A 14,137-nucleotide genomic window follows, 5' to 3' on the forward strand; every position below is an offset into this window, starting at 1 on the left:
TCAGAATAGGAAAACTGGTCTCGAGTAATCATGGACCTCGAGTCAACGTGTTCTAGCAGCAGCTAGTCGCCGGGCGACGACTTAATTACGCTCCTGTTCTATCCTGTCCCACCTCCCTTTCGGAGAGACTGTGAATCGGTGTTCTTGAACCTGTGACTCGACCGCACGTTGCTAGCGGTAATTAGTGCACCAGACAAACGGAAAACAAACTCCAAAAGGTTACACTTCAGATCCCTCCGGTCTGGCATGCCACGTGCCTCCGAGGTGAGAGGAACCGTGCTGGCGTGTTGTGTCTCGCGCGATTGCTTCGTTAGAATCTAATTACTTAATTGACGATCGGTGATGATGGGATTTTTTTCCTTGGTCCATCTCGGTTGGTATTGGCGAACGGAAGAGGGATACTGATTAATTATCGTTCGGTGCTTTCGGTAATTGTCGACATCAGCAGGTGTCTCGGCTGGTTCTAGGTGCTGACATAAGTTTGGAAGGAGCTACTGTCCGGGAATATCAAAAGACGCACAACACAGCGTGTCTGCCACATTTAAGGTGTCACAAAATCGTTCGCGAGACGCATACGAGTTGATATCGTTGAAGCCAAACAATCTGCATACTGAAACACAAAACCAACACGGTTTAAAAAGCGAAAAGAAAAGAATTTATTTTAAAATGAATAATAAAACGAATATCTCTCCTCCTATCTACACTCAGCCCTTTTCTATATGCTCAGTCGATGAGAAATAGATCTTCATAGCTTTATACCTTAAACAGAAGCTTACGACTCTAGTGTTCTTGCCATCAGCTGCATTCTGTATGCTGAACGGGTGGGGCTCTCGCTATTCTGGGCTACCCCCGGTCCAGCTTTTTCTTACTTATGACCTACACAAACAACAACGTCCAGACAATTCTTTTGTTTTGTTAACCATGTTCCTTTCGAGCTTAATTTTTCGCTTTTTCCCACCATTTTTTTTCACTTTGGCTAAATCATATTTACAAGCTAGTTCATAAGGCATAGGAGCTAGCGTTTGAACTTAAAACGAATGAAATGACTGACGATGCATATGTAATGGGTGTCTCTGCATGAGTCTATTACTAGATGCGCTTATGCTGGGTGGCCTATCAATTGAGCAAATTGTGTGTTTTATTTTCCTTCTTATCGCTACGCTTACACACAAAAGCAATTCGTCCCTTGGGATGCAAACATTCTGCCAAATGGACATTCCTCAATCTCCGTTACCACATCCGTATCGCTATCGAAGGTTTCGAGTGCTCTACCATTGGACGGATGCCGAGAGTCGGATAGCGAGAGTCAGAACACTCTACGAATGGCCGTTACTTAGTATAGAGACTTAGTAGCTTAGAGTGTGCAGAATGATGAAATGATGCAAACCGCAGCTGCCAACTCAAACACAACGGCGGTATACCTTTGTGGAAGCAGATGAGGTATACGGGACGCGAAAGTACTCGTAATAGTAACAGTCTCTGTCAAAAACCGAACCGAAATCAGTGGCAGCATTCTAGAGAGTGAAAGAAACGGAAGTAGAACGGAAGCTCGTGACCGGCCTAGGCCGGTGTGTTGTCTTCGGTCAGTAGACTTTGGTCCTTGGGTTGAAGGTACAGGTGATGGTAGCCCTGCAGCAGATTGTGATTGTGCAGGAGATGGTTGTTGTTGTGGTGCTGCTCCGGCTGAAGTCCCGATGAGACGACATCCGGTTGACTGGTAGGGTCGATAGATGGCAGCAGACTGTGTCGCTCGCGGCAATGCAGGGCAATGGTACGTTGCTGTACGTTACCGATCAGATGGCTACCACGGCGTAACGAACGGCGTCCCAGTTCGAGCAATTCCGAGGCGGTTGGTTCATCGGAGAAGAAAAAGTTCTTGTACGTCCGCACGAACACGTAGATCAACACGAACGTACCGGCTATGATCATACCGTACGAAAGGATGGGCAGAGCGGTCGGTGCGAACACCGTTGCCAGGTAGATCCATCTTCGAATCGGTGGCGTTAGTTCACTGACACCCTGATGGGGGAAAACGAAAGCAGATCGTATTTTAGTCATCGCTATCAGCGATCACGGATGAAGACGATGGTGATCGTTCCTAGTTACCTCCTCGAGCCACATGATGGGAAACACGAAGTCTCGGAAGTCTTTGGTAGCGATGATGTGCGGTGCCTGCTCGACTAGAAGATTCAGCTGTACACGCACCTGACCCTCGAGCGGGACACCCAATGTCTGTGACGACGATCAACAGGGAGGTGAACAAACATTAGAAATGAGGAGAAAGACACATATCGCAGCGAGTACTTACAGGCTGAATTTTGAAGAACGTTTCGTGCTGCTCCTGATTCGGCTCAAGGCCCTCGACGGCGTCCAGTAACTCAGTGTCGGACTGGAAAAAGTGTGGATTCGAGATGTACACTGGAGCCCCTGTGGAGATTATGGACAAATCGAGGGAGTTAGAATGGAATTGGTGGTTATTACCTCCGTTGTAGCTGCTGTAACGTACCATACTGGCATGGGCTGATATTTTGGAGTCCTCGTCGACTCTGATAGTAGACGTGATCGTAGCAACTGTTGTTCTTGTTTGGTGGCCCATACGCGTCTTCGGCGATCGTGTACAGATCAGCACCGATTCCTGTGGAGAGCGTAGATCCATCTGTTACTCGATTGCTCGGTGTGACTCGAGGACACACACCCTCCTACTTACCATCCTTCTCGACAGGTTTCCGGTAGACCAGAGGTAGCTTACGGCACATATCCTTATCGTAGATGTACACCACGTCGTCGTGCGTGATGTCGCGAGGTGGAAAGAAGCTACCTTCGGACGCTTCCAGATTGCGGCACGGTTCCCCGTCCCAGTGCGGCAGATGGTCCAGCCCGTTCAGCTTGTCAAAGTACCCGAACTTGTCCATACCCGTGTGTCCGGTGTGCATTGTCGCGTACTCCGTCAGCGTACCGTTTCGCTTTTGGTTGGCAAAGGCAAGGGGCAAATTATAATTTCGCAAGGCAAGCAAGCAACCATTTTGTAAGTAGCAGCGAAAGAAGAGAAAGAAAGAAGGATAGTAGTCGGGTTTTTGGTGGGTGCGGGTGAGGAAGCGGGGGTCGTGAAATAAAAAAAGAAAAACGAAACAAAAAAGAAACGGGATCGTTGTTTTGGATTTGTTGTAGCAAACGAGTGTTTGTAGTGGTTGACGGAGAGGTTGTTGGTTGGTTTGTAAGTCGGATCAAGTCGGGATTGGGATAAAAGAAAAGAAGTAAATCACAAAATGGAACAAAAACAAACGTTTAAAACTCATAAGAAAACATCGATCAGGATAATTCGGGATGGTGATGATGATGATGATGCGGTTGCGGTGAAGGTGATGATGAAAGGTGATAGAAGAATGATAATCAAGAGGCGCCTTTGACGGGAAGGTACGATCCAATTAATGCAATGAGTGCTTAGTGCTGGCTTGAGAGGTAGTTCCTAATCGTACAGATGAATGATAGCGTTGCATGATCACGATTGGGGAAGACATGATTTGTGCCCTAGAAGCCTAGAACCAATTTCCGATCTTTATCCACGCTAATCGCTCGTCTGCCGCCCAACAAACAAGGAAGTGTACGGAGAGGATGGAATGGAAAATTCCTTACTGGATTCTCTACCCTGCTCCTCCCTGCTCGCAACTCAATAGTTAACAATGATTTATGGGACGACACGGAAGCAAAAACGGGTGATTTGCTTGGAAGAAATTACGGTTCAAGCACGCGTCCTCCGCTTGGTTCTGTCTCAACCGCTTGTCCAGCGTTATCCGGTGTGAGAGTTTGGAAAAGTTTCCGTTTCCTCATGCCGGGCACACCAGCACGCCATTTTACCGGCATCAGTTGCTCTACTGATTGCGGCGGTGCTAAATAGAAAAAAGAAGAAGGTTTTCACAGCTCCATAAACACGCAATCACCGATAAGCGATCTTCTAGAGAACCTTCTCGATCATGGATCACACGCAGGGTTTGTCTCCAGCAAACACACACACGCCCGATGATCCACACTCACGCTGCTGGTGGAGGAATTTTGTGTAAACATAGGAAATGCTTGCTTTTCGCACGCTAACGCGATTGATGTAATATGCGAGATCGAGCGTACATCATCGTATCATGGATCCCCGCGCTATCGCTGCGTTGATTGGCAACGATATGGTTGATTGTGGCCGTTAGAACATGGCACTAAGCGGCTCGTTTGTGATAGCCCCGTAAGTAACTCTATCCACTATCGGCCAACATCTATTCTAAATAGAATAGTTACGTTATCGCTTACGTTATCGTGATCGAGTGATGCAACCGAGTGATGCAATACGATTGGAAATCCCAATGGCCTTCATTTTTGTGTAGAGTTCAGTGGCACGACAGTAACTGACTCTCACCGATCATTACCATTATTCGATCAAACAAAGCAAACCGAGTGTAAATGGTTTGATTATCGTTTCGAAATCGCACTCCGAGATATGAAGTTCTTTCTAGAAAGTTCCTCTATTGAACATCTCACGCCAGCGATTTCTCATACAAAGTAACTTCCAATCGTCAAAAGGTTCTAATGCTTCTCTAGGGAATCTAAGGTAACAGGACGACTCTACGACACGCGTATCGTGTAGCAAAAAAACGTAAATCTTCAAAGGGTGCACTTTGCTAAGTAAGACAATACCGGAGGCGCTGAAGGCGATGAAAGCAGTCGTGCTTTGCTTGGGAACGATTTAATAAGACCTCTCACGGGCATAACAGGAACAGTGAGGCACTTTGGTGGCGCTTGCGTGCTGCTAGTTGCGTTCATTAAATTATCAACCAGCATGTGTCTCTTTGAAGTTCACTATAGTGTTTACTATCTGATCTGATTGGTATTAAACTCGTTGCAAAATTATGGATGCTGAATATCGTTCACCATTTCAATATTCTCAGATTACGGGAATCATTATTATGGTAAAATCTTTTGAAATTTAATCGAAGCATGCATGGTTTTGCGGCTATACACGAAAGTCACTGGTGGAGTGTAATCTCTGTACATTCCGAGGATTATATTGAAACAAATCGGAAGTTTTAAGCATTTCGCACAAACCTGCTCTCGATAAAATTTTTTAAGTTATTCAAACCTATTACATCAATTACAACCGATCATCACTAAACGATTCTTGACGATCGTTCAATTCTTTAATTCGAAAATGGTCGATTCTACGTAAGATATAAAACTGTTGCATTGCAACATAGTATTTAATCACCTTTACAAAGTCGTACTAGACTAGCAAAGGGTAATTTCCATTCAATGACTAGCACCCACATTAGTAAGATGCATTTTAATGTTTTCATTACTTCCTAACCCTTTAGTTATTCCTCTGTTTGACTAGATCCATTTGGACTGGACTGTTTAATGCTCACCAACATGTTCATCATTGGGCATAAATGAAGCCCTAACGATTATTCGAGATTTATTGATCAAATGGACAGTAACGGTACCAGCATCAGCATCAGCATCATCAAACCGATATCCGATGCCATACTGTTCCTTGGCGATCCTTGTCACCAGTGCCAAGGTCAACAAACAACTCACAGGAAGCGGGCGGATAACGGATTTTGAAGTTAGAGTTCAATGCTGTAGCCATCGCTCAAGACGTGGCGTCTCCAACCGCGGGGTCCATCGCGATCGTAAAATAAGTGGGACGCTCCTCCCCCCCATCACCACTTGAAGGAGATGCATGTAATGATGTGCTACTGCCCCGGGTCCATGTTGTAATCAATAATTGCTACTTGTTCTTCCTGTGTAAAGCATTGGTCAGGGCCACGACCACGGTGCATTGCCGGCTTCGCATCATCACATCAGTCGGTTTGGAAGGCCCCCGATCGCTCGTTCGCTCCGTCGATGTGAGAAACAATGTATACGAACCAAACGCGCCTCACGCTTGGTGCAATTGCGCGATGCGACAGATCCCGCGCGAACCCAGAATTCTCACCGCGTGCGTAGACACGGGTTGAGCTGCTATGTAATGCTGCTACAAGCTGCTTCACACGTACACTAAAAGGTATCAATTATCAGGCCAGGCGTTTGTCCAGCAAACCAACCCCCCACCCCTCGAGTAGTCTCATTTCAAAACTCGATCAAACGCCCAGCTCGCTTGTCGATTGGCGAGCAAACAAATCCGACTTTCCTCCGGGGGGGGCTATTGCTACACCTCCCCTTCGGCTGTTGTAGAACAAAGCAAATTAGCATCATGATTGGCAAGGGGGGAGAGGAGTAGTGTGCCTGGTATGTGAAGCATTAATTAATGCCCGGGAGGTAGTGTTTGATCCATTACTACCGCCCGTGATGCGTGCTTCGAAGCTGCGTACAAGAATGGCATCACTATGGCTAAACAAATGGCCGCTAGCCACCAACAATCAACACATACACACGCGCGCGCACGCACAAAGTCAATCGGGGAAGGTGTGAATGGGAAAACGCGGAAATCCGCGTCATGGCGCCAGTGAGGATCGCCTTGGGCATGGCACTCGCTCGTTGGACGGAAACCCTCGATGCGACGAGCGATGGAAGAGCACTTCCCTCCCCCCAATCGAGAAAAGGGGGCCTGGCGTGCAGGAGAGGAGGAACATCAAAGATCGTAAACATGGTTAGCTTATTGTCGGACGTCCAAGGTTCTAGGCAGGTTCTGCCGTAAGCGATCAGGCGCACGCCTCAACAGAAATGATGATGATGGTGATGATGTTGATGATGATGATGATGCAGTGAATGATGATGATGACGGAAAGTGAAGGAAAGTGAGGATAGGAATGGTAGCAATGGGAGATCGTGGTGAGGGGTGGCTGAAAATTATGACGAAAAAGTCCAATCGCAGGCGCAATCGATCAGCGATGAGTGCGATATGTCGATGCGCTGGTCGATGATGATGGTGATGATGGTGATGATCATGAACAAGTGGTGGTTTGTTGTGATGATGGTGATGATCGTGAGTAGAGGTACCTGAGAGACCACATCGCTCTCTCTCTGAAATGAATCCAAATTAATTAAAGAAAAGCAATAAGTCGGCTCTCGGGGTCTCGTACACAGGCACAATTGGTCTGCGGGGGGTCGTACAAGAAGGTGAATGTATGAATGTGCGAATGGTTCTGTCGTTTTTGGCACCGGTTAGCACTACTAGTCCTGTCCGAAAAAAAGGGGGTTATGAAGAGGCAACTGCAACTTCAGAGCATGCAATTCTCCTGCAATTCTATAACACCTCTATCCGGTCCATGGTCTACTACTTGACTGAGGGGTCTAGCTGCAGTCAACAAGCCGAAGGATGCCGAAGGTGAATGATGTAGGTAATGCTTCGAATGGCTACGATGAGCGCTAATGGATAACGGAATACTAGATCGAACAAACAAACGTACATGCACTAATGCTAACAACGGACACCAGTACTCACCCCATTCAGTAGACCCATTTTCTCCAGTGGGCGCCTGTTACGGGGATAGAACTTGTGGGCCAGACTGACGAGTCGATCATCGTAGCCGAACACCAGCTCGTCGGCCGTCAGCGACACGAACAGGTCCTGCTTGCCCATCAGCGTCAGCGCCACGGAGATCGTCTTGGCTGCCAGGAAGTGTAAGTACTTGCTTTGCGTCGAGATGGTCTAGAAACAATGTGAACGTTAGTACGGTCCCGAGACCCGGCACCGGAAGTTAAAAACGCAATACGCACCAGCAGCGGAATGTTGGGCGTCGTGATGCGCACGTTCTTGTCGACGCTCAGCTCGGGCACAAAGTGTAGAATCTTCTTGTGCTGGTAGGTGACGGTGTTGTTGTCGTGGAACTTGATGTTCACTTTCTCCATATCCTCCCTGCGTTAGTGGACGAGTAAAGAAGAAGAAAGAAGCCGGATAAGAGGAGATGCGTTGTGTTGCGTTGCGTTCCTGGCCACCGAACGCGTCGGTCATAGATGAGACCGGATGGCCATGATCTTCTGTGTCGGTGCGGCCAGCAACTTGCTCTCGCGTCTAGAGAGTGAGTCTCGTGTCTTGCTGAAAGGCAATCACAATGAATACCAACAGCCTGCTGCTCCACCATCCACCAGGGCCCAGTTCACAGATTGCTCGCAATTACTTGTCTAATAAACTCTAAGCCCCATCTGCGTGACTTCGCGCACTCGCAGTCATCAGCCGTAGCCGTAGCAAACTCGTCGTACTTGAACGTGGCCCGGAGCCGCTGATGGATACATTGAACCGCTGAACCCACTGTTCAGCATTGGACTTGGACGCTTTGGAAGCGTCGCGTACAACCGCGTGACCCTGAACGCCGCGAGCAAAGGAGATGCCGATCAACCACTTGACTTCTATTTCGGAAGCGACGTCATCGATCGATTCGATAGGTTCTTGACTTTTACATAATCTAGCAGCTATCTTACACAACTATCCCCTCATTAGCACGCACGTACGCACTCGTTCCACGGCAGCAGCAGCAGCAGCATGCGCCAGGTGAGATGCACGTGGCGTTCCCAACCCAAATGAGCTCCCGGAGAGGAACCGAACCCGGAGTCTCTGGGTGGGACTTTCCCTTCGAGGTCCGGCAGTGCACGCTGATCGACATTATAACTTCACTTCCCTCCGCCCATTCTCGACCGGGATTGTGCTAATTGTGATGAGATTGTGCAATTTAAGTTCTCCTACGTCCGACGCTGTTGCGCCACAGTTGCCAGGGGAAATCCCCCCCTCGCTGCTCAGGCAGGCATGAGCGGAAATAAAACGTGATTTGCTAACGAGAAGTCATTTGTGGCTACGAATTGATTCGCATTTTGCTCTTGATTTGAGCGATTCCAGGAAAGTGCCATTCCTATCGGATGCTTACGGGAACTCTCCACTTGCGGATGTAAAAATAGACCCACCCCGTCGGGCCGCTAGGAAGTTGGGATTAGCGTCGGACTTACCTGTACACAAACGGTCCTACTTCAACTAGTTTTGGCTTTTCACCGGCGAGAAACTTTTCCGGATTAGTAACGTTAAATATGTACACCTTAGTTAGCCTAGTCACGCCCGGTCGCTGCCAGTAGTGGTAGCTGATCGAGCCGTTCCACAGCCTTAGGTTCTGAAACAGGGAAGACCCGGTCGAAAGATTAGCGGCGAAGAATCGAGGTATCTCTTAAGACGATGGAAGTGGTGTGGACGATGCTTACCTTCATGATGAAGATGTTAACCAAAGGAACGGAGGACAGCACGACACCGGTGATAAGAGTCACGATGCCGAAGATAATCACCGGAAGATCTAGGTACGGACGGAAGACAATGAAAAGAGAGCGTTGGATTAGAGATAAAAATAGAGATTTAAAGGATAATTTGGCCAAAATGCTACTAACAAGGACTACTACTTCTACTACCGTCACTTAATTGTATTAAAGAAATCTTTTAATGTCCTTGGCACTCCAGTGATGAATGGTCGTTTGGATTTCCTGTGGATTAATATACATGGATCCTAGAAAGCTCCTCCATGGTCCAAGGCAATTTGTCTGCTCCCTAATGTTTATTTTTCGTAATTGATTTCCATTTTTTAGGGTACAAAAACGACGAAACAAACCTAACACTTCAGTTCCACTGCTGCACGTTTGTCAAATCCGTCTTGCCCGACCCACATTGATTCTATTGGCAGCACTACGAAGAGCATTAATCAATGGGCCACAGTAGCTACTGACCGACCTCCAGCAGCGATCACCCAGCAGACGTGCGGTTAATACGTCTCTGTATCTCTCGTCCAACCCCACCTCTCGGTTGCCTGCAAAATGATTGATGAGGGCGGTCACAGCTCCACCTTTTCGGTTTTCTCGGTTTTGAATCACCTTCAGTAGGTCTCCATTCGAGACCGACATCGACGAACGGGTCTGCAATTGTGCAAGAAAGCAAGTCATCGCATCACCACCTCCGGCGTGGCATGTGTTCACCCTGATTGGGACAATTTAATTACCGAGCATGGTAAACCGCAACGAGATCGAAGGTAAGATCGAAGGGATGCGGAACTCCAGGAAGCCGGGCCGATTCGGCGACGAAAACCCATAAACCACTCACAGTAGATGTGCAGCAGCAGCAGCAACGGCAACAACAGCTGCAATCGATAAGTGCAAATGCATATGCACATCGAGAGTATGCTGCAGGCTAGTGGTTAGAGCAAGGACAAACCATGTACGGATCGGGATTTCCCACGCTCTCCGGCTTAGAAGGGTAGCGAGGGCGATCGTAACGAGTGGGCAACGAGGCAATTTATGAGATGAGTCTTAAAGCCCTTTTGCGGGATCGGTAAAGGAGAACACTTATGCTTTAGTAAAAGAAGCGGAAGGTATTCTCGTATCGTTGAGCAGAGGGAGTTACAGTCACTTGTTGCAATTACCGTTTTGGTTGATCACATCACTGTCGTTACGTTAGTAGCATACGTATCTTTTCATTCCAGCTGTCGGTTGATTAATGTTTCCGCTTGGCATACAAACACTTCTTGAACCGTTATATCCATTTAAAAGACTGTGTGGAGTTTTTTTTCTAGTTTTCTTCAGATACTGATTCTCAAATGTTTTACACGTATGTCTTGTAAATGCTTTTTAAAGGTGGCTTGTAAATAACTATAGTTTAGCTTGTTTAGTTTTACGCCACCAAATAAAAACAACATGTTGTTATGATTATTTGGCACCTTTCATTAGTTGATTTACAGAATGCAGAAGGTGTATGCAGAATTATACTAATTACATTCTGGTAGTTTTTTATCATTTTTGTCATACCTGATGTATTAAATTGAATGCTTGAAACACTCGATTTCCCTTTTATCTCTTTTTATATGTCTGGTTTTGTTCTTGAATTTTTATAATTACATATATCGAAATTACTCATTTCCTGTCAGCTTTTAATTAAATTTTATACTCTGCACTGTTGAACATGAAACATATGAAACATATTATACAAAGGCCTTAAAAAACATTTAATGGAGTGTTCTTTTTTCAAATATCTTCTTGTTTCTGTATCTGCTATGACATTGTTCATTCAATAGTGCATGTTTGATTGATACAAATCTCCATTTATACTTGAATGCTTGTAACAAGCAACTAGTTTAACATGCGGAAGATCTGTCGGTTAAATATCGATTTATTGTTCTTTCAGCGGACAAATTTCACCTTAATCAATTAATTACTACTACATCAGCCACCGTCAGTAGAAGTAGAACTTGTATGGAAACTTGTATTGGAATTTGTATAGTTGGATAATGATCGATTGAAATCGCTACCGACTGTTCGTTGGCAATATCCTGAACAATGGTGGCATTCTTGTCTTCGATACCATCCAATGTGAAGCAGAAAAATTATGCATTCCTCCCATTCTAATCGTTTATCAGAGGAGGGGGGGCCCTCCGTAACCTTGATCGGGTGTATAGGGCATGTTCTTCCACGGTACATGCTAATGATCGGTTTGACTTCACCCAGATCTCCTTGTGCAGCGAGTAGTCACTGAGCAGCGAGCCGATTACGGAAGTGACCTGTAGGGGTAGGGCCTATTGGCTGCGGTGGCTAATTATCGCATCGCAGAAAGGTGAAAAGCAAACGATCCAGCCCCAACTAGTGCTTCGATATGATCACCCACGACAAGCGCCCCTTCATGATGACCGGTTTTTAACGTCACGGAGTCACGGAGTGCCGTTAGTGTGGCCGGCGGGTGCGTTTTCCCTTTACGCAAAGGTCCCGTCCGCGGCGCTTCGATCGAAGGTTGACCTCACGCCAACGCTCAGCGAGCCCGTGGTGCGTTCCTGCTTCGTGGCGAACCTGACCTGGCGAACGGTGCAGACCCTATAATCAGGTCGCTCTACATACCGTCACATGGACCAAAGCGTGCGTGGTGGTCACCAGCCAGGAAGGGCTGTGGCCTTGCAAGGGCCACGTGTTTGCTAACGGGTTCCATCGTCGTCGTCGTCGTTGTCCTCTGTAGTCGATCCCGTTGCAACATCGCGATGCGGATGCTGGTGGATACCAGCTCTAGCACCAGCTATATGGAGCGATGGCCCGAAAGGCCGATTGCGAAAGCACTGGCACATTACACTGCAACACCTTCGCTGCACTTTTGCCTTTCGCCAAAGGGGTACGGGGTGACCGTTAGATGTGCAATGTTTTAATTGAATAATAATTACATCACCCAGCATCGACTGCGAGGCCAACGAGACTTGGTACTCGCCGAATCGGTTTCGGTTTCGCTCTCTCGTACTAACTGCGACTGCCATCCCTCAAGAGCACAGCGAGGGATTCAGCATTCAATCTGAAGTTTATACTCTTCTGATTCGGGATTGGTCTGGTATTTGAGTCCACCATTTGGTCTGGTGGTGATGGTGCTGCTGCTGTGCCAAGATTCGCAACTGCTGCGTACAGCTTGCTGGGTACCCAAACAGGTATTTGGCAAAATGGACGGGCCTGGTAGCCAGTCCGGTTCACCAGAAGCAGCAACAGGATTTTTGGTTATATAATCCGAAACCTACTATTTATGATCTGCCAACTGGTTCGCGAACGGCGGGTGTTGGGAGTACGGCAGAAGTGGTTAAAAGGCAAACAAGAACAAACGCACCGGTCCGTGCAGCGCAGATCGTCGTGTGATTGGCCTGTAGAGCACTGACCGCCAACAGCACCGTGATCAGTGAGACTTTTTCCTTTTCTATCGAGCATCGGGCAGGTGTACACCGTAGGGGAGGCCTCCGCTCAGCCTTTAAGGAGAGTGTGAGTAAAGTAGGTCAACAGGTAGGCGACAATTTGATCTTCAAGGAGTTGTACCGACAGTTGGTCTTTTGGACTTTTGGACCTCCAGGCTGGTGAAGTCTGAACTCACCGCAAATGATGAGGAATCAAAGTTACAACTCGAGTTGTTCCTCTCGAATTCAACTAAGGCTTCAATTCCTACAGGACGATATCGTATCGCATGATCGATGATTAGAAGAAGTTTTCGTTAATATCAATCACATTGACGGTGCAATATGATCCAAATAAAGGTTGAAAAGTATATACTAATCGCCTCCGACGATCGCTATTGCCCTAAAGGAATAGATACCTAATTCTAAGGGCATAATTACGACTCTTGGTTTTGGTGTCACAATGTGGGGAGCTCCAGTGACACGATCGTGCGAGTTTCGAGCTTCGAGTGTACCAGGCGTTTGTTATTTGCAATCAGCGTTGTGTGCTGACCTACTGGCTCACTGGAGAAGGGACATTGAACGCCAACGGCTCATTTCTTCATTCATCGAGCCCGTTGGCCGCTGGCCGATGGTCTGCAGGCGGTCATGGCAGACGCAGACTGACCAACCTCAACCGACGGCGTCGTCACCCCGTATGGCACCCCGATGGCGACGATCCCTTTTACGACGCACGCTGACGATGTCGGTCCGAAAGCAGGTTGTGGCAGGCCTGGCCGCTGGCCAACTATCTTTCTCCTTGAACGGTGTCAAGTTAAGGCCACCCTCGCCCCTGCACCGGTCTGCATCGGGGATTGGCAAACGGATAATGTTGCTGCTGCTGCTGCTGCTGCAGGTCTGGCCTGGTGTAATGCCAACGGTGTAGCCAGCAGTGCGCACTGCGTGTATGCAACAGCCACACCGATCGGGTGTTGATCGTCCGGCGGCCCGTGAGGCGTTATGTAAGCAATTGGCTTCGATCGTAGGGCACTAGGCCAAATGGTGAATCGGCGTGTAGTGCTGCTCCTGCAATCTTAGAAGCTTAGAGGGGCCGCTGCTCCACCCAGCTGACCGGTTTTTAGGTCCAGCACACACACGCGCAGAGGCAGATTGTTGCTTAAGAACTTCCCGGCGTTCGGTGGCGTCTAACGTCTGTTTTCGATACTGTCCGGTTGTCCACCCTCCGGTAAATCCTGCGGCGGAAGGAGGGGTAATGCCATGCAGTTTTCACACGCCAATCCATCAAAGACATTGCCTCACAGCTGAGTGGACTTATCGGCTTCGTGATTGTATGGAGTGTTGAGATCGATCAATGAAAGTTTGTGTTGTCGAGTCAGCGCTCCACATTTTCCTTGCGAATAGCAGTCGGTGACAAATCCAAGCAGCCTCCTACGATCGTCAATTTCGCTAACTCACTAAGCAAATGTGTCGTCCTTTCTGGGCATGACGATAGTGAGGAGAGGCGGACA

At 47.7% G+C, this 14,137-nt stretch overlaps 1 protein-coding gene across 1 annotated transcript in view; it reads right to left on the minus strand.

Annotated features, from left to right (window-relative positions):
- Window positions 1-1,473: 1,473 nt before the first annotated feature.
- Window positions 1,474-14,137, minus strand: part of LOC125957213 (lysosome membrane protein 2) — a 41,232-nt gene continuing 28,568 nt past the window's right edge. The window contains exons 4-12 of the mRNA XM_049689759.1: window positions 9,166-9,254; window positions 8,920-9,077; window positions 7,699-7,837; window positions 7,424-7,630; window positions 2,708-2,963; window positions 2,507-2,635; window positions 2,309-2,427; window positions 2,107-2,232; window positions 1,474-2,019 (exon numbers count right to left, since the gene is read on the minus strand). Coding sequence (XP_049545716.1) covers window positions 1,561-2,019; window positions 2,107-2,232; window positions 2,309-2,427; window positions 2,507-2,635; window positions 2,708-2,963; window positions 7,424-7,630; window positions 7,699-7,837; window positions 8,920-9,077; window positions 9,166-9,254 — 1,682 coding nt within the window. The 3' untranslated portion in view covers window positions 1,474-1,560. The remainder of the gene's footprint in view (window positions 2,020-2,106; window positions 2,233-2,308; window positions 2,428-2,506; window positions 2,636-2,707; window positions 2,964-7,423; window positions 7,631-7,698; window positions 7,838-8,919; window positions 9,078-9,165; window positions 9,255-14,137) is intronic.

This window comes from Anopheles darlingi, chromosome 3, assembly GCF_943734745.1.
Source record: "Anopheles darlingi chromosome 3, idAnoDarlMG_H_01, whole genome shotgun sequence".
NCBI classification, from domain to species: domain Eukaryota; kingdom Metazoa; phylum Arthropoda; class Insecta; order Diptera; family Culicidae; genus Anopheles; species Anopheles darlingi.